This window comes from Nerophis lumbriciformis, linkage group LG08 (genome assembly GCF_033978685.3).
Source record: "Nerophis lumbriciformis linkage group LG08, RoL_Nlum_v2.1, whole genome shotgun sequence".
Taxonomy (NCBI): Eukaryota; Metazoa; Chordata; class Actinopteri; order Syngnathiformes; family Syngnathidae; genus Nerophis; species Nerophis lumbriciformis.
In genome coordinates, this window is record NC_084555.2 from 42,170,915 (window position 1) to 42,192,525 (window position 21,611).

The window sequence follows — 21,611 nt, forward strand, 5'->3', positions numbered from 1 at the left end:
ATCATAATATAGCCCCTTTAGAGTGATGAATCAGAAAGGTGGGGAGTTGCAGAGACCGTGTAGTCAATACCCACCCCAAGGTGTCAATATGGTGGAACAATGCACGCATAAAGAAACAGAGAAACACACCGCAAGCGCTAACGGAGTCAGTGTATGAGCAAAAAGACGCTGTACACGCACACAGATAGGCTGCATGAGTGCAAAATGACTCCTCACAAGCAGAGCGTTCACAAACACGCATAGTGTGGTTTTTATGCTCAAGGAATTTGCCACTGTTATAATACAGCCTCAAAACCTGCAGCGAAGTGAACACAAATTAATATAAGATTATAAATCAGAAGTGTGGATTATGTAGACGTGGCTTGGAGAAATGCCTTTGCGCAAAGCTAGCTGGGACAACCCAACAGCCTGCGAAGCAGTAAAACTGTCCGTGCACCACCATTTAGAGGGAGATGGAAGTGGCGCCATAGTAGACAGAAGCACAGTGGTAAAGTTAGCCTGATGAACACGCTAAAGGCTAGACTGTTCACTAGTCGAGGTTGTACTTTGTATCTCTTTTTAAAAAGTATATGCATCGTGACTAATTTTTAAAATTAGGTACAAAATGGGAAGTGTGGTCTGAAGTGTAAGTATTGAAGGATGTTTTTGGCGCCCGGATACTTCGTAGGAACACATGTTTTCATAGCTGTTTAGCTACACACTTTTTGTTATGTTTAAAGAAAAGTTGTGTGTACAAAAAGCTTTATTGCCATTGTAGTCAAGACATACAACAGAAATGACCAAAGCGGTTCTAAAAGTTAGTATGAAATATCATATGAAGAAAAAATAATTAAATTTAAAAAAATGCACAAAGAAACAATGTAAAACCATGCTTTCCTTATTCAAGATTCAAGATTGTTTATTGTCATATGCACAGTTAAACAGACAGTTTGCCGTACAATGAAAATCTTACTCTGCTCGTCCACCCTTCAACAAGTCACACGGTACTTAGCTATTATAAAAATAAAAAAATACAAATAAAAAATAAAAATGTATATACAAGGCACAGTAAGTAATATTACATTATTGCACATTCTGGTTGACAGTCAACAGTATAAATATGGAGGTGACATTGGGTCACAGCAGCAGTTAAAGTGTCTTTAGTGTTCAAAGGTGAAAAGTGTCTACAGTGATGGTTCACAGTTCGGGGGTGGTCATGGTAGCTGTGTTTTGTTCAAAAAGATACAAGTAAAAGGGGGGGGGGGGGGGGTAGCTAGCATTCACATGTTAGCATTCACAAGCCTGATGGCCTGTGGGTAGAAACTGTTTGTCAGTCTCGTAGTCCTGGATTTCAGGCTCCTGTATCGTCTGCCTGATGGTAGGAGGCTGAAGAGACTGTGCTGGGGGTGTGTACTGTCCTTTATGATGTTGTGTGCTCTCCTGGTGGCCCTGGTAGAGTACATGTCCTGTAGTGAGGGGAAGGCTGCTCCTGATATGTACTGAGCAGTTTTAATCACTCGCTGGAGTGCCTTCCTGTCCTTAGCAGTGCAGTTTCCATACCAGACCGTGATTGAGCTGGTAAGGACATTCTCAACCGTACTTCTATAGAAGTTGCTGAGAATTTTGGGGGGCATGCCAAATTTTCTCAGCCTTCTTAGGAAGTACAGTCGCTGCTGGGCTTTCTTTATTGTTTGTTGGGTGTTGTGATCCCAGGTGAGGTCCTCGCTGATGTGGGTCCCGATGAATTTAAAGGTTTTCACCCTGTCCACCCTATGTACAGAGGTGTGTACTGTGCACTCCTTCTCCGTGGGTCAATAATCATCTCCTTGGTCTTGTCTGTGTTCAAGGAGAGATTATTATCCTGACACCAGGCCACCATTTCCGCTACCTCCCTTCTGTACGCTGCCTCAGCTCCCCCGGTGATCAGTCCGACGACCGTAGTATCATCTGCAAACTTGATGATACTGGTGTTGTTCTGGGAGGCCACACAGTCGTGTGTGAAGAGGGTGTACAATAGGGGGCTCAGCACGCAGCCTTGGGGGTCCCTGTGTTTAGAACCTTTGTGCCTGATGTCTGGTTGCCGACTCTGACTGACTGGGGCCGGTTTGTGAGAAAGTTCAGGACGCAGTCACAGTGAGGGGTTTAGCAGTGAGTTTTTGTGGGATGACCGTGTTAAAAGCAGAGCTGTAGTCGATGAATAATAGCCTGGCATAGGTGTCCTTGCCCTCTAAGTGGGTGAGGGTGGTGTGGATGACGGTGTTGACTGCATCCTCAGTGGACCGGTTCTGCCGGTAGGCAAACTGTAGAGGGTCCAGTGTGTCTGGGATGGTCTTCTTGATGTGTGACATGACTATCCTCTCGAAGCACTTCATCACTATTGGGGTGAGTGCAACAGGGCGATAGTCATTCAGACAGGTCACAGTGTTTTTCTTTGGCAGGGGCACATTGGTGGTGGTCTTGAAGCAGGTGGGCACAACAGCTTGTGCTAGTGACAAGTTGTGTATGTCAGCACGTACGTCAGCCAGCTCTGATGAACAGACCCTGAGGGACTGGCCAAGGATGTTGTCTGGGCCGGCTGCCTTCCGTGGGTTTGTTCTCCTCAGAACTGTACGTACCTCTGCTGTTGTCATAGTGAGTGGTGGGTCCTGTGTGCGCTCCGTGGTCAGAACCCCTCTTTGTTGGTTGGTGTTGAGGACCTCGAAGCGGGTCTAGAACTCATTCAGCTCATCTGGCAGTGAGCGTTGGCTGTTTGTGACCCCCCTGCTCCCCTGCTTGTAGTCTGTGATGTGTTGCAGGCCTTGCCACATGCGCCGGGAATCTGTGGTGGAGTAAAATCCCTCCAGATTTAGTCTGTATTGTCCCTTGGCCTCACTGATGGATTTACGCAGGTCATATCTGGCCTTCTTGTAGTCCTCAGCGTTGCCTGAAACAAATGCAGTGGAGCGGGCATGTAGCTTGGACCGAACATCACAGTCAATCCAGGGTTTTTGGTTTGGGTATATCTTGTATTGTTTTGTGGGAACAATGTTTTCCACACATGTGCTGATGTAGCCAGTTACACTGGAAGCAAATTCCTCTATATCCACAGTACCGTCATCCCTCTGAGCAGCAGTTTTGAACATGTCCCAGTCTGTACTCCCAAAGCAGTCTTGAAGCACTAGTTCAGTGTCTTCATTCCACACTTTAACAGTTTTACTCACTGGGGGGGGGGGGGGGGGGGGGGGGGGGTGGCTTGCTTGAGGCGCTGTCTGTATGCTGGATATAGAAAAGCTGAGATGTGCTCAGATAGTCCAAATTGTGGTCTGAGTACAGCCTTGTAGGCTCCCCTCACGTTGCAGTGTACTTGGTCCAGAGTGTTTTTCTCCCTCGTAGGAAAGTTTACATACTGATGGTATTACGGGAGGACACTCGTTAGGTTGCGGTGGTTAAAATCCCCAGCTACCGTGAACGCAGCATGGGGGTGTGCGGTCTCTTGTTTACTGATGACGTCATGCAGCAGCTTCAGTGCTGTTGTGGAATCCGCCCGTGGGGGGATGTAAACAGACAGTATAAACACTGCACTGAACACCCTTGGCAGGTAAAAAGGTCTGCATTTCACCATCAAAAACTCAATGTTGTCCGAGCAGTGTCTTTCAACCACCTGTACATCCGAGCACCAGCGGTTACTCACGTAAACACAGACGCCACCGCCTCTCGCCTTTCTTGAAGCCATTGTCCGGTCTCCACGGTAGACTGAGTGCGTTACTAGCTGGATAGCAGAGTCTGGGATGTTGTCCAAAAGCCAGGTTTCCGTGAAAATAAGAGCACAGCATTCTCTCAGTTCACGCTGGGATGTAATCCTGGTTCTCAGCTCATCCAGCTTGTTGTCAAGCGAGCGCACGTTAGCTAGCAGCAGGCTAAGTAGTGGTGGTCGTGTAGCTCTAGCCTTTAGTCTAGCATATAGCCCCGCTCTCTTGCCTCGCCGCCTTGTTGTTGTTTTGGTGTGGCTGTGGTTAGCTGGGTCTCGTCGTAGCAGGAATTTGAAGTCCGTCAGACTATAAGTGAGCTCATGGTGAGCTTTTCCGATGTCCAGAAGTGCATCTCTGTTATATCTCACTGTTGCGTGCAAAAACTTTGCAATTAAGATGCAAATTAGGACTGTAATAAATAAAAAACGTAATTGTTGTCGGGAGGACGACGCAAAGACGTCAGTGACGGGGGGCGCCATCTTGTTTAATGTTTTATGTGTGCAATGGCTAGTGTAGGTTATATTGACAATTACTTGCAGTATGAGTTAGCCAATCCTGAAGGGCCTCGATATAAACGAGTATGACTATAAACCCAAAATCTTCGTCAGGTAATCTTATGTTATTTCATTTATTTGTTAAGTTTAGGAGAGTATGGGCAAACAACTTACCAGGCCCTGGTTGTTGTCGCTGAAGCGAGTGAATAAGTGGTTGCAGGTGTCAAAGAGTGTCTTGCATATCAGCTCAAACCATTCTCTGCGAGGACCTCCCCAGTCAAGAGCTGCAGAAAAAAATTCAAATGTTACAACATCATTAGGACGGAGTACCGTAGACTAGTTTATAATGTGGCTATTAAATGCTGTAAACTGTTTTCATCTACCTTCCTCGTCCTGAAAGACCACCTCAAAGTTCTTACTCCAATCTGACACAGAGAAGTTCCGTGTTGCCTTGAGGGACTGAGATCAGGCAAAATTAACAAGAGGAGCTTGTGAAACAATCTTGTTTATTCCTGGATGTGGAATTACTCACTGAATCAAGAATTGGTGAAACAATCTTGTTTATTCCTGGATGTGGAATTACTCACTGAATCAAGAATTGAGTGTCGGGTGATTTTTAGGCAGGTCTTGGTGCGAGGTCTCTTGGAGTGGATGTGCCTGAGCTCACGTTGAAAGAAGTTTACCTTGTCCTGGAATGTCTCGGAGCCGCCTGTTGACACATTACTATTAGGAGAGCCAGCTAAAGCAGCAAGTTACCGTTTAAACATAATAACTAACCTATGTTTTTGTGTAGAAAGCGTATGAAGGTGGCGGCCATGATGTTTCTGTCTTTGCAGACAAGCTCCACCGGGGGCTGGATCCCATCATCCACCATTAGGGTCAGATACTTGTGAAGAGGGTCTGGACCGTGATAGCTAAACTGAAATGGAAATAGTCAGTTAAAGGGGCTGTTTGCATCTCCTCATCCGGAAACAACATGGAAATGTGTCGGCAAGGTTTTCTGCCCCACGGACTACAAACCCCGTTTCCACATGAGTTGGGAAATTGTGTTAGATGTAAATATATACAAAATACAATGATTTGCAAATCCTTTTCAACCGATATTCAATTGAATGCACTACAAAGACAAGATATTTGATGTTCAAACTCATAAAACCTTTTTTTTTTTTTTTTTTTGCAAATAATAATTAACTTAGAATTTCATGGCTGCAACACGTGCCAAAGTAGTTGGGAAAGGCTGTGTTACATGGCCTTTCCTTTTAACAACACTCAGGAAACGTTTGGGAACTGAGGGGACACATTTTTTAAGCTTCTCAGGTGGAATTCTTTCCATTCTTGCTTGATGTACAGCTTAAGTTGTTCAACAGTCCGGGGGTCGCCGTTGTGGTATTTTAGGCTTCATAATGCGCCACACATTTTCAATGGGAGACAGGTCTGGACCACAGGCAGGCCAGTCTAGTACCCACACTCTTTTACTATGAAGCCACGTTGATGTAACACGTGGCTTTACATTGTCTTGCTGAAATAAGCAGGGGCGTCCATGGTAACGTTGCTTGGATGGCAACATATGTTGCTCCAAAACCTGTATGTACCTTTCAGCATTAATGGCGCCTTCACAGATGTGTAAGTTACACATGTCTTGGGCACTAATACACCCCCATACCACCACAGATGCTGGCTTTTCAACTTTGCGCCTATAGCAATCCGGATGGTTCTTTTCCTCTTTGGTCCGGAGGACACGACGTCCACAGTTTCCAAAAACAATTTGAAATGTGGACTCGTCAGACCACAGAACACTTTTCCACTTTGTATCAGTCCATCTTAGATGAGCTCAGGCCCAGCGAAGCCGACGGCATTTCTGGGTGTTGTTGATAAACGGTTTTCGCCTTGCATAGGAGAGTTTTAACTTGCACTAACAGATGTAGCAACCAACTGTAGTTACTGACAGTGGGTCTCTGAAGTGTTCCTGAGCCCATGTGGTGATATCCTTTACACACTGATGTCGCTTGTTGATGCAGTACAGCCTGAGGGATCGAAGGTCATGGGCTTAGCTGCTTACGTGCAGTGATTTCTCCAGATTCTCTGAACCCTTTGATGATATTACGGACCGTAGATGGTGAAATCCCTAAATTCTTTGCAGTAGCTGATTGAGAAAGGTTTTTCTTAAACTGCTCAACAATTTGCTCACGCATTTGTTGACAAAGTGGTGACCCTCGCCCCATCCTTGTTTGTGAATGACTGAGCATTTCATGGAATCTACTTTTCTACCCAATCATGGCACCCACCTGTTCCCAATTTGCCTGTTCACCTGTGGGATGTTCCAAATAAGTGTTTGATGAACATTCCTCAACTTTATCAGTATTTACTGCCACCTTTCCCAACTTCTTTGTCACGTGTTGCTGGCATCAAATTCTAAAGTTAATGATTATTTGTACAAAAAAAAAAGTTTATCAGTTTGAACATCAAATATGTTGTCTTTGTAGCATATTGAATTTGAATTTGAAAGTGATTTGCAAATAATTCTATTCCGTTTATATTTACATCCAACACAATTTCCCAACTCATATGGAAACGAGGTTTGTACAAAGGCGGACGCACGCAATGTTTCAGGATTTATGCAGATCCCAAATACAGATCAGCAGGTACCAGAAAGTAAGAAACAAAATGCCAGATATTATGTCTTACCTTACACACACACCTTAATAATACTCGTATGTCGAAGCACATCAAGCGGTGTGGCTTCATAGCTTACTAAAGTCGTACTAAAATATTTTGATACATTTTTGAGCGCCGTGTGTAATGTTCTATATTTTCAATGGAACATATACAATGTTGGTGTTGTTTACTTGAGTCATATTGCCATCATAGAGCAGTCTACACATATCTCTTATGTTTGACTGCTATCTACTGGTCACACTTATCATTACACCATGTACCAAATAAAATAGCTTTGAGGTTGGTAAGCAAAACCAGAATCATTCCGTACATTGCGCGCATAAGGCGCACTGTCAGGTTTTGAGAAGAAAAAAAAGGATTTTAAGTGCACCTTGTATTCCGGAAAATACGATATGATTTTTTCAACATTTGAAAACACACTTCTTTGAGGTCTACATTACATGCAATTGTTTTGTGGGTGGTCTTATATACAGTCGCGATCAAAAGTTCCCATACACTTGTAAAGAACATAATGTCATGACTGTCTTGAGTTTCCAATCATTTCTATTTTTCTGCATTCTTCCGTATCTTAAGTTATCATTACAAATATGTATTGTTGCATTTGAACAACTGTATTGTTGATAATAAAGGTAAAGTATTGGTATTGTTCATTATCAATAGCGCTATTTCTATTGGTATTTGTATTGCTCCATTTGTAGTGTAATAATGCTCATTGTCATTTCTGTATTATTTTTTATTTTCGCTAACTGCTTATTTGCTATCACCTTTACCATCATATTTGTATATGTCGTATTTGCTGATGTTGCTCTATTGTTGTTGTTGTGTTTGCTGTTGTTGTTTTTCGTCTCTCTGTCTAATACCCCTCTTGTCCCCACAATTTCCCCCTCTGTCTTCTTTTTTTTTCTCTTTCTATCCCCTCCTGCTCTGGCCCGGCTGCACCAAATGATAATATAAATACATTTAATAAAGTCAAATACAAATAAGGCAACAAGAGAAGTATCCTACACTTCTCTTTTGTAAAGTAAATCTGAACTGTCGATATGGCCATCTACATCAACTATATGATTTGCCTGAGAAGCTGGACAGGACAAAAAAAATAAAGTTGACATACACTTGTAAAGAACATAATGTCATGACTGTCTTGAGTTTCCAATCATTTCTACAACTCTTATTTTTTTGTGATAGAGTGATTGGAGCACATATTTGTTGGTCACAAAAAACATTCATGAAGTTTGGTTCTTTTATGAATTTATTATGGGTTTACTGAAAATGTGACCAAATCTGCTGGGTCAAAAGTATACATACAGCAATGTTAATATTGGGTGACATGTCCTTGTCAAGTTTCACTGCAAGAAGGCGCTTTTGGCAGCCATCCACAAGCTTCTGGCAAGCTTCTGGTTTAATTTTTGACCACTCCTCTGGACACAATTGGTGCAGTTCAGCTAACTTTGTTGTTTTTCTGACATGGACTTGTTTCTTCAGGATTGTCCACACGTTTAAGTCAGGACTTTGGTAAGGCCATTCTAAAACCTTCATTCTAGCCTGATTTAGCCGTTCCTTTATCATTTTTGACGCGTGTTTGGGGTCATTGTCCTGTTGGAACACCCAACAATTCAACTTTTGTTTCATCTGATATCACATGGACAAAGATAAGACCTTCTGGAGGAAAGTTCTGTGGTCACATGAAACGAAAAAAATTTGCTGTTTGGCCACAATACCCAGCAATATGTTTGGAGGAGAAAATAAATAACAGGAACCCCATCCCTACCGCCAAGCATGGTGGTGATAGTATTATGCTCTGGGCCTGTTTTACTGCCAATAGAACTGGTGCTTTAAATGGGACAATGAAAAAGGAGGTTTACCTCCAAATTCTTCAGGACAACCTAAAATTATCAGCCCGGAGGTTGGGTCTTGGGCGCAGTTGGGTGTTCCAACAGGACAATGACCCCAAACACACATCAAAAGTGGTAAAGGAATGGCTGAATCAAGTTAGAATTAAGGTTTTAGAACGGCCTTCCCAAAGTCCTGACTTAAACGTGTGGACAATGCTAATTTTGTCAAGAGGAGTGGTCAAAAATTCAACCAGAAGCTTGTGGATGGCTATCAAAAGCACCTCATTGCAGTGAAACTTGCCAAGGGGCATGTAAATATTAACATTGCTGTATGTATACTTTTGACCCAGCAGATTTGGTCACATTTTCAGTAGACCCATAATAAATTCATAAAAGAACCAAACTTCAAGAATGTTTTTTGTGACCAACAAGTATGTGCTCCAATCACTTTACCACAAAAAAATAAGAGTTGTAGAAATTATTGGAAACTGAAGACAGCCATGACATTATGTTCTTTACAAGTGTATGTAAACTTTTGATCGTGACTGTATGTGCCTCTACGTCTACTGCTTGTCAGCCATGTTGTCGTATTTAACACTTCCATAGTGAGTTTACTGACAGATATAAGTTTGAATTATATGCTATTTTTAATTAGAAATGGCAACAGCAGAGGATGCATGTGCATGTACAAGTCAGTCTGCCCCACAGCAAGAGGATAGACAAAAAGAAAGAGCTTATTGACTACAACGTCGAATTAAAATGACGACCCCGCGCAAAGCTCTTTGTAAATCACTCCCATATGGAGCTATCTGCTGATGTCACAGATTTGAAAAATGTCACAAATTGGAAAAACGTCACTAAGTGGGAAAATTCAAAACGGCTCGTTTGGAGGAAGTATGATATGCAGATCCAAATACAGGTACCACTAGGTAAGAAAAGTTGGTATTGTGTAATAGGTCTCTTTTGACTCCACCAAATTGCTATCATTAGCTGACAATAATCAAAGCTAATGAGTGTGTTATGCGCTCGAAGGAAATCCAATCAATTTCGTACTTTTTCCAAGTGCAATGACAATAAAACATATTCTATTCAAAGCCAGAGGACAGTGGGATAAATGCTCACATCACTTTAGTAGTATAGCACCTTCAAGGCAACCACATAAAGGTTGCAAACAATTCCTTTAACATTGATTAAATTCAAAGTTGCTGGGGTAGTGACCTTGTTTGTCAGCATGTCTGTGATCTTCTTTTAATTCTTTTTTTTTAAAATTAATTAATTAATTAATTTATTTATTTTTAAAATATATTTTATTAATATTATTTTTTAATTTTTCCCCTCCCTCAGGGGGGGGGCTCGGCGGGGCGGTTGCTGGTTGTTCCATCTCCATCGTTGGGGTCCCTGCGGGTGGGGTGGGTGGTTCCCGTGGCCCTGTGCCTGGGTGGTCCTGCGGCGGCCGGTTTGGGTGGGGTGGCCGGGGGCTGGCCTCGCCGCGCTCTCCGGGGGTGGGGGGTGGGCTCGTGGGGGCCCGGTTGCCGGTGGGGCGGGGGCGGTCTTCCCGTCCGGTTGCGGGGAGTCTCTGGGTCCTTCGGGCGGGGCGTCTCGCCTTTCTGCCCGTGTGGGGTGTGGTCTCTCGCTGGCTTGGGGTCTGGCTGTCCCCTGCTTTTCTCGTGCCCTGTCCTCCGCCGGGTGCGTCTGTCTGCGGCCTGCTGCTGGCCCTTGTGGGCGGTACGGTGGGTCGGGCTCTGGGGTTCCTGTCGCTGGCCGGCTTGGCTGCGTGGGGGCGGTGGTCCCTGGTTCCCTGGGCACCACGCCTCCTGTTTGTGGGTTGGGCTCTCGGGGGTGATGGGGCCGTGCTCTGGCTCCCACGCACTCTGGGAGTCGAATGTATTGTACATGCAAATTCACATATGCTCACATACGTACATAGGTACCTACGCTCCCACATACATACACAAATACAGTACATATTTACCTACCTAATGTTCGTACATCCACACGCACATTCAATATACAAACATACACATACTGTACATATACATTCACTGTACAAACACATATACACATTCTGTACATATACATTCATTGTACAAACACATATACACATTCTGTACGTATACAAGTACATATGCATACTTACACTCATGCACATAATCACGTTTCATCAAACATATATTAACGTTGTTGCCCTAGGGTAAACTGGGTGTAACACATGGCACACTGACAAAGCTTAACCTATTGTGACTATAACAATCTACAAGGTTAATGTAGGTTGCTTCTCTTTCTCCCCCTCCATTTTTCTGCATTCTTTCGTATCTCAAGTTATCATTACGTATATGTATTGTTGCATTTAAACAACTGTATTGTTGATAATAAAGGTAAATTATTGGTATTGTTCATTATCAATAGCGCTATTTCTATTGGTATTTGTATTGATCCATTTGTAGTGTAATAATGCTCATTGTCATTTCTGTATTATTTTTTATTTTTCGCTAACTGCTTATTTGCTATTACTTTTACCATCATATTTGTACATGTCATATTTGCTGATGTTGCTCTATTGTTGTTGTTGTTGTTGTTTGCTGTTGTTGTTTTTGTCTCTCTGTCTAATCCCCCTCTTGTCCCCACAATTTCCCCCTCTGTCTTCTTTTTTTTTCTCTTTCTATCCCCTCCTGCTCCAGCCCGGCTGCACTAAATGATAATATAAATGCATTTAATAAAGTCAAATACAAATAAGGCAACAAGAGAAGTATCCTACACTTCTCTTTTGTAAAGTAAATCTGAACAGCCGACATGGGCATCTACATCAACTATATGATTTGCCTGAGAAGCTGGACAGGACATAAAAAAAAAAAAAAAAAAAATTCAAAGTGACTCTGTTCAAAACCGACTCCCACTCTGAGGTTGGCAACCCTTGACTTTTCAGCCGCCTCCTTGTGGCTTCCAACGGAGTGAGGGAAATGTGCATTTTTAAACAAGCGAAGACGTTCTGTGGCGGCGCCGTTCAGCAGCCGTTACATATCCGGGCGAAGTCCGGGGTGAGATAAATGCCGGCTTCTTGAGTCCGCGACCCCCACAGTGAGCAAACCATGAAAACATTAAAAAAAATATATATATATTCTCAAAAGAAAATACAGTTTAATTCTGGAGGGACTTATTCTTTTGCCTATGAAATTAAGAATCAATTACAACTTTTAAGAGGTTATAAGCTGTGTTCAAGGGGAACTGCAATTGTTTTTTAATCTTGCCAATCATTTATATGTAAGACGGGAACACATATTTTTCTTTTTTGGATGTATTCTAATTTGTAAAATACAGCAAGTACAAGGTGGCTAATATTAAGCTAATCAATAGGAGTCATAAAGCCCATAAAGCCCTCCAAAAAAATTCCAAAACTCAATTTACAAGTCATAACTTGATTATTAACCAAGTATTAGGGATAATGTTTTCATAAGCTCCAACGCTGAGGAAGTACTTTTAGCGGCACTGTGGTCACAGAGAGGTAACTAGCTTATGCAGTTAATGACCTACAGAGCCGGTGAGCTGCTGAATCGCATCTAAGTTGGTAAAAGTTTGTGCTAGATCATCCATCATGCCTCTCACTTGTATAATAGAAGGTTGTGGCCATAAACCAAGAAGTTGGTCAACTTTGACATTCAAGTTAGACCTGGATATGGTCACAAAAAGCAATTGTTTGCGCCCACCTTTTTTTAAACCTTCAAGATTATGTTAAATTCTTTATCCAAACAGGAATATACAAACATCCCATCAGTCATCTTACCACTGAGAGCAGACATTGTAGAGTAAGTGACTGCTTTATTATGTTCGCAGTTAGTTTTTCTTGTTTAACAATTAGCAATACTGCTACTTGCTTGATTTGCTTAACACTCCGCTTCTAAAACTTGTAGCTCATCCTCTGTATATTAAGGCTAAAAAATATAAGGTTCTGGATCATCATTTGTCCCAAAGTAGTCATAGTCGTTGGATCTCATGAAGTCTGCCATGATTAGTGGTAGAAAAGAACGAACGTTGTGATGCCGCCATATACTTAAAATGACCTAAATACGTAATATTACATATTAATGTGCCTTTTACTACGTTACATGCATACTTACAGCGTGTATATAAAATAATCAAGGTTTTGGGATGTTTTCAGTGAACTTAGTAGGCAGAATTAAGCGAATTTCATTATGTCCATGGTCAACTGACTTTTGCTAGCGTTTCTTTACAAGTTAGAGGTTTAACGATTAATTTTGGCTCCTGTGTACATGCATTCATTTGTGCGTGACTGTTGAGGGAGGATGTGAGCCATCAGAGTATTAAGTCTTTAAAGCACCTTGCGTGGCATTTCTTATGCTTTATAAATAATTTGATTTTAACAACAATTCGATTCAAATCCAAATTTGATGATAGGATTTAGGGACAATATTAGTTAATTGATAAAGACATGATCCAAACAGTTTTTAAAATTGATTCAGTATTTTTGGAAAGAAAAAAAATCAACCAGTGTGACTGTGAAATATATATCTAAATGTTGGATCCTGTAGGTGAAGTTTCCTTTATTCCTGTTATTTCTTGTAAAGGAATTAGGTATACATGAATTATGTAGACAAATAAGCAAGTAAACAATTAAAGGAGCTGTTTGTTACTTCCTCACAGTAACATATTTCAAAGTAAAAATATAACAAGAACACCACACCCACTAGCTTATATTGTCATTAGTGGTTTAACACAACACATTTGTTTGACAATTGTCAATATTTTTCACAATTACAAAGTTTATTAAGTAAAACATTTTTACCAGCTCGAATAAAATGATTGGTGTTTACGGCTGTCACTCACTTGGTTTCGTCATCACGTACACGCAGGGAGCGTGTGCACACAAAAGCAGTCCAAGAGAAGCAATGAACAATTTGCAGTCATGTTATTGTTATGATATAATTTCCATTAAATGACAGCTAATGCTAGCTATCCAAATTGCTATTATTAGCCAACAACACCTAAAGCTAATGCGTGTGTATGTTATGTACGTACGTAATTACGTCATTACATAGAAGAAGTCGTGAGAGGGCAGGATATACTGTGTAAAATACAATGGAACGTTGGCAACCTCTAGGCATCTGTAAAAATGTTGCAAACAGCCCCTTTAATGGCCATGAGAATGGATGTTATTTTTTTTTAAATGCATTCTAAATATTAAATAAATGCAATCAAAAGTTCGCTTACAATGGAGCGTATGGTAGCCGCTCAATTCTGCCTATAAAGCTCCTAAAGAAAAATCCAAACACCTCCATTAGGGTTTTACATATATGATGTAAGTACTGTATATATGTACGGTAATGTAGTAGGAGGTAAATTTATAATAACATTTAATAGTTAAGTTTTTTATCATTTTAAGCATACGCGGAGCATAGAGATGCGCGGATAGGCAATTATTTCATCCGCAACCGCATCACAAAAGTCGTCACCCATCCACCATCCACCCGAACTAACATTTTATCAAAACCGCACCCGCCCGCACCCACCCGTTGTTATATATCTAATATAGACGATGCAAGGCATTAGTGAGGTTATAAAGCTTTTGCCTGTTAAAGAAAGGAGACTGATCCAATTTAGCAGAGACATTCAATGCGTGCCACGCTGTCACGGCCCAGACGCACACCAGTGCGCAATCATCTGGGAGCCGCGCTGAGCGCACCTCCAAGCCCGCTCGCGCCACTCAAACTGCTGCAGGCAGCTGCGTTCCATCTTCAATCAACACACCCACTGATGAGAGGGACGACTACTTAAACAACCGCCACCAGAGATGCTCCTCCTGCCTCCCGACCACACTTCCGCCCCTGGACAAACCCTGCCTGCCTCGCCCTTGTCTTGACTGCACCGCTCCTCTCAACACACACCTCCAACACTTACGGTAAAACCCTCCAGTTAAATTCCACACATAGTATGACACCCATTTCCTGTTTGGTTACATACACATCTAATATATATATATATATATATATATATATATATATATATATATATATATATATATATATATATATATATATATATATTGATATATATACTGATATATATAATATAATATAGTATAATATCATATAATATATAGTATAATATCATATAATATATTGGATAATATATTGTATAAATTATACATATATAAATATATATTATTATTATATATATATTTATATAGAGATATATATAATTCCCTTTTGAATAAATACGCCCCAGGCTAAACGCTCCCTGTCTCAGTGCCGTCTCCTTCTACCCGGTATCATCACACACAAATTAATATCTCTTGGCCACGCATTAGTGGCTAAGAGATATTAATGCGTGATAATATTATTTATCATTATCATAATATTATTGTCATTTCCATTAAGAAAGTGTTGACTATTGTTGCCAATGCCCTCAGATCAGGAGTGCGTTCCTCACACTTTGTGTGCGCAGTTCCAGCATGCAGAACGAGGCTTTTAAGAAGTTAAAAAAATGTTTTAGAAAGACTAGGCCTATATTTTCGTTAGGTAAAAAAAAATTTCTGAATTTATTTCAATGAATATTAACTTGTTAACGTTATAATGCTCAAATAGGGACGAGGCGTGCTGCAGGTGCCTGCTGATAAATAATTGCCTGTTTCAAAGAGTGCTGCTCGTTTTTCGTATGTGGGTAACAACATTTAACTATATATATATATTTCCGAATTGGTTTAACTGCCACCCGCCTGAATCTATTTAAAATCCAATTTTTTTTTAATTTCAACCGCCCGACCCGCGGATAAAATCAAATTTTTTTTTTATTTCAACCGCCCGACCCGCGGATAATCCGTGGACTCCGCGGTTGTGTCCGCAAACCGCGCATCTCTAGCGGAGCAATAATTGTTCCATTCATCAAGGATTACTACTCATTGCAGACTTCATGAGAGCCAACAAACATACTACAACAACACTCACTGTGCAATGTCTGCTGTCATTAGGATGCTGAATGCTATGATGTTCATATATACATTTTCCCATTTAGATGAAGAATGTCTCATAATACTCGCAAAGAAATAGGGTGGGTGGGTGGTGGGGACCAAGTGTCTCTGTGTCGTTTTTGCCAGTTTGGGGTCTTACATGGCTGTCGAAGTGTACCAACTTGTCAGATTACATTCTCAGCCATCTACTTCCCAGGTGAGAGGCATGATTTATGATCTACAATAAACTGCCAGTGGGCAAGGAAGCGAGGAAGCAGCAGACCATCGATGGTGCAAACATCTGCACAAGGAAGGATCACGTTGCCGCTTTATATAGTTTTTTTGCGTTAGCGCTTATAATTAAAATCTCACTAATACTTGGTTAATAATCAAGTCACAAAATGTAAATGGGGTATTGTTGGCGCTTTTTGAATGTTTTTTTTTATCGGATTTCATGGGCGGAATAATAGAGTTCCCATTGGCTCTACTGTAAGCAGACTTTTATTTACCTTTATTTAATATTTAAAATGTATATATTTTTTAATCCATCTGTTGTCATGTCTTTGATAAGGATTGTGAATGATAGGAAACATTCACAAAAACTGCAGTTTCCCTTTAATGTACGCCATTCTGGCCACTAGATACATCTCACAAATAAACACTCTTTGTCCAAATAAGACATACATTCATTGTTTCCTCTAAGGCGCGCGCTTGCATATAAATTAACTATGTACAACTTTGCAATCCAACTTAATGAGTTTATTACAACTAGCGGTAACAACTGATGACAGGGCAAGGGCGACGAGCACCTGCAGCAACTGCAGCGTTCCAAGGCTCGGCTAACCAGCGCTGCTGCCAATGATAAGATGCGGTTTTCAACCCGTGTTTACTTACGCAGCCAATCAAAGTCATATGCATATTTACTGTCGACGTACGTATGTGCTTCACACGCTGAACATGTTGACTTGTTTTGTAGGTTTGTATGTTGTGTCGTACCTACAAAGAGTTTGTGCCAATTTTTTCATCAGCTGATGGCAGAAATAGTATGGGGAGCAGAGCATTCTTTTTTTCCGCAAGCTCTGTGATCACTTTGATGCTCAATTTCCAGAGGATGAATTGAAAGGGAATTGTGTCCGGGTGCTTGGATGGAGGTCGGATCCTTTTCCAGTCTGCGCCAGGGCTGAGCTCTGTCACCTATCCCTTTTGTGATTTTCATGGACAGGATTTCTAGGCAGAGTCGTGACAATGGCGTAGAGGGTATACGTCTCGAGGGGCTGAAGGGCATCACTGCTGTTTACAAATGATGTGGTCCTGATGGCACCATCGGTTCGTGACCTTCAGCTCTCACTGGATCTGTTCGCAGCCAAGTGTTCAGTGGCTGGAATGAGGATCAGCATCTCCAAATCTGAGGGCATGGTTCTCAGCAGGAAACCAATGGTTTGTACAGTCCAGGTAGAGAACGAGTGTCAATACGTGGACCTTGGAGATTGTTTTCCGGGAATGCAAAGGAAAGTTGGCGCGGGCAAGGCGTGAATGTAAGTACATATTTATTTAAACACTAACAAACTACAAAAAAAGGAAGCAAACAAAAGGCGCGCACAATGGCGGAGAACAAACTTGGCTAATGAAACAAAACTTGCATAAAGGCAGAAACTATGAACAATGAACAAAAACACTTACTGTGGCATGGCATGAAGCATGAACTATAATAAACAAGAATCTCATGGGTAGCAGAGGTAGTATGGATGGATAGGATAATGTCACCAGGACGATCAGCAGAAACGGACAGGCTTGAATAGCAGTGACATGATTAGTGACAGGTGTGCGAGTGCAAAGCGTGAGACAGGTGCGTGACATGACAGGTGAAAACTAATGGGTTGCTATGGTGACAAAACAAACAAGAGTGCACAAAGAGTCCAAAAACAAAACCGAACATGACTAAAACAAAAACATGATCAACAGACATGACAGAGCCCCTCCCTTAAGGACAGATACTAGATGTCCATAAAACAAAAACAAAACAATGATCAATAGTCATGGGAGGGCGACATGGCGGTGGGTCGTGAGACAACGTGTCCCCGTATCCACCGGGGCAGAGTTAGGTGTACCAGACGAATGGCCACATCCGTGGCCGACGAGGAGGTCGGCGTACCTGGCGTGGCGGACGCCCATGGAATGGCCACATCCGTGGCCGACGAGGAGGTCGGCGTACCTGGCGTGGCGGACGCCCATGGAATGGCCACATCCGTGGCCGACGAGGAGGTGGATGCGTCGTCATCGTGGCAGGCGGCGGGTCTTGGCATGGCGGGTCTTGGCATGGAGGGTCTTGGTATGGAGAATCTTGGTCTTGGCATGGAGGGTTTAGTCTTGGCAAGGAGGGTCTTGGTCTTGGCAAGGAGGGTCTTGGTCTTGGCAAGGAGGGTCTTGGTCTTGGCGTCGTGGAGCTGCGACTGGCGGCACTTGGCGTCGTGGAGCTGCGACTGGCGGCACTTGGCGTGGAGCTGCGACTGGAGGAACTTGGTGTGGAGCTGCTACTGGAGGAACTTGGCGCGGTGCTGCTAGGCATGTTGCTAGCCTTGGAGCAGGGCGTGGAGCTAGCCGTGGCATAGGTGCTAGCCTCGGTGCTGGTGCTAGCCTTGGCGCAGGGCGTGGAGCTAGCCGTGGCATAGGTGCTAGCCTTGGTGGTAGTGCTAGCCTTGGCGCTGGTGCTAGCCGTGGTGCAGGTCGTGGTGCTAGCCTTGGAGCAGCGAAAGGTGCTAGCCGTGGTGCAGCTAGCCGTGGTGCTAGCCGTGGAGGTGGCCTAGCTGGGGGTTGCGGCTTGGCAGGCTGAAAGACCCGTGGTGGTGGCCGGACCGGAGGTAGCGGCTTAGCAGGCCGAAAGACCGGTGGCGGCGGCCGGGCTGGCGGCTGTGGCTTGGCAGGCCAAAGAACTGGTGGTGGCAGCCGTGCTAGAGGCTGTGGCTTGGCATGACGCTGAGTGACCCCACCTGAACAGCTCCCAGCCCTAGCCCCCCCCTCAAGGAGCGGATACCAGACGCGCTCCCCGCGGTCTGGAACCGTCTTTTGGGGTGGGTGGAGAAAGGTCAGGAGGGGGGCAGAATCCTCCCCTTTAACTTGTCCAAAAAGTCTTTTTTTTTCAACCTGGGACTTTGTGGGTGAGAAAAAAAAAATTGTGACTTGGGCGTGGCTTGAGTATTGGGGGGCAGGGCATGAAATTCAGATGGCTGTGACTGATTAGCTCTAATGTTTTGGTAGTGTTTTATCATGTTTTTAGAGTCTTTGGTTGGAGGCGGGTGATCTAAAGAGAAAGCATTGAAAACAAAATCCTGGTCTGTGACATCATCTTGGAGCTGCCAGGCTGGTGGCCGTCTATTTCCGCCCGGAGGGGGAGGGGCTTGCGTGAGCGCCGCGTGCTGTCGGCTTGCCTTCCCTGACGTACTTGGTCTGGAGCGGCGCTTCCGGGACTGCGGTGACGCAGCGCCGTCCTCAGACCAAATAGAGCTCAATGGCACCAGTTTTCCATCTGGCCCCCACATCAGGTCTCTGCGCTCCACGGAGGAATAACGCAGCGTCTCTTCCTCTATCGCGCGCAGGACTGCCCACGCACCCTCATCCAACTTGTCCACTTCATCCAACCCTCTTGCCGAAAAACGTTTTTGCTGGTGACATTCTGTCAATACGTGGACCTTGGGGTTTGTTTTCCCGAAATGCAAAGGAAAGTTGGCGCGGGCAAGGCGTGAATGTAAGTACATATTTATTTAAACACTAACAAACTACAAAAAAAGGAAGCAAACAAAAGGCGCGCACAATAGCGGAGAACAAACTTGGCTAATGAAACAAAACTTGCACAAAGGCAGAAACTATGAAAAATGAACGAAAAGACTTAATGTGGCTTGGCATGAAGCATGAACTATAATAAACAGGAATCTCATGCAGGTGTAGTATGGATGGATAGGATCAGCAGAAACGGACAGCCTTAAATAGCAGTGACATGATTAGTGACAGGTGTGCGAGAGTAAAGCGTGAGACAGGTGCGTGACATGACAGGTGAAAACTAATGGGTTGCTATGGTGACAAAACAAACAAGAGTGCACAAAGAGGCCAAAAACAAAACCGAACATGACTAAAACAAAAACATGATCAACAGACATGACAACGAGACTGTCCCAGGCGGAGGTGCTTAAGTATCTCGGGGTCTTGTTCACGAGTGAGGGAAAGATGGAAAAGGAAATCAGCCGAAGAATCGGAGCAGCTGGAGCAGTATTGCAGTCTCTCTGCCGCACTGTTGTGACGAAACGAGAGCTGAGCCAGAAGGCAAAGCTTTCGGTCTACCGAGATATCTACATTCCTACTCACCTATTGTCATGAAGTGTGGGTCATTACTGAAAGAATAAGATCACGGATACAAGCGGCCAAAATTAGTTTCCTCAGAAGGGTGGCTGGCATCTCCCTTAGAGATAGGGTGAGAAGTTCAGTCACCCGAGAGAGACTCGGAGTAGAGCCGCTGCTCCTTCACTTCGAAAGAAGCCACCTTAGGTGGTGTTTGGATGCCTCACGAGCGTCTCCCAAGGGAGGTCCTCGTTGCATGTCCCATTGGGAGGAGACCCCGGGGCAGGCCAAGGACCAGATGGGGGGATTACATCTCCTCTCTGCACTAGGAACGCTTTGGGATCCCTCAGGAAGAAGTTGCTAATGTTGCTCTGTAGAAGGAAGTCGGGGGGTCTCTACTGGAGCTGGTATCCCCGCGACCCAATTCCGGATAAGCGGTTAAAGATGGATGGATGGATGGAATTGAAAGAGTAGTCTGGAATTGACATTGAAGTACTGAGCTCAGACATTATTTTTGAGTGTGGATGAAACACACTGGTAAAAACCTATGAGGCCATTCTTCACCACTCACATATAGAAGCCATTAACAGAAAATACGCTGAATTCAAGTACAAACCCCGTTTCCATATGAGTTGGGAAATTGTGTTAGATGTAAATATAAACGGAATACAATGATTTGCAAATCCTTTTCAACCCATATTCAATTGAATGCACTACAAAGACAACATATTTGATGTTCAAACTCATAACCTTTATTTTTTTTTTGCAAATAATAATTAACTTAGAATTTCATGGCTGCAACACGTGCCAAAGTAGTTGGGAAAGGGCATGTTCACCACTGTGTTACATGGCCTTTCCTTTTAACAACACTCAGTAAACATTTGGGAACTGAGGAGACACATTTTTTAAGCTTCTCAGGTGGAATTCTTTCCCATTCTTGCTTGATGTACAGCTTAAGTTGTTCAACAGTCCGGGGGTCTCCGTTGTGGTATTTTAGGCTTCATAATGCGCCACACATTTTCAATGGGAGACAAGCCTGGACTACAGGCAGGCCAGTCTAGTACCCGCACTCTTTTACTATGAAGCCACGTTGATGTAACACGTGGCTTGGCATTGTCTTGCTGAAATAAGCAGGGGCGTCCATGGTAATGTTGCTTGGATGGCAACATATGTTGCTCCAAAACCTGTATGTACCTTTCAGCATTAATGGCGCCTTCACAGATGTGTAAGTTACCCATGTCTTGGGCACTAATACACCCCCATACCATCGCAGATGCTGGCTTTTCAACTTTGCACCTATAACAATCTGGATGGTTCTTTTCCTCTTTGGTCCGGAGGACACGACGTCCACAGTTTCCAAAAACAATTTGAAATGTGGACTCGTCAGACCACAGAACACTTTTCCACTTTGTATCAGTCCATCTCAGATGAGCTTAGGCCCAGCGAAGCCAACGGCGTTTCTGGGTGTTGTTGATAAACGGTTTTCGCTTTGCATAGGAGAGTTTTAACTTGCACTTACAGATGTAGCGACCAACTGTAGTAACTGACAGTGGTTTTCTGAAGTTTTCCTGAGCCCATGTGGTGATATCCTTTACACACTGATGTCGCTTGTTGA

At 43.3% G+C, this 21,611-nt stretch overlaps 1 protein-coding gene across 4 annotated transcripts in view; it reads right to left on the reverse strand.

Moving 5' to 3' along the window:
- arel1 (apoptosis resistant E3 ubiquitin protein ligase 1) overlaps window positions 1–21,611 on the reverse strand; it is a 92,194-nt gene that overhangs the window by 31,388 nt on the left and 39,195 nt on the right. For all 4 annotated transcript variants that reach the window (XM_061968975.1, XM_061968977.2, XM_061968976.2 and 1 more), the window contains 4 exons: window positions 4,979–5,120; window positions 4,789–4,910; window positions 4,585–4,660; window positions 4,376–4,485 (listed from right to left, as the gene is read on the reverse strand). In XM_061968975.1, coding sequence (XP_061824959.1) covers window positions 4,376–4,485; window positions 4,585–4,660; window positions 4,789–4,910; window positions 4,979–5,120 — 450 coding nt within the window. The remainder of the gene's footprint in view (window positions 1–4,375; window positions 4,486–4,584; window positions 4,661–4,788; window positions 4,911–4,978; window positions 5,121–21,611) is intronic.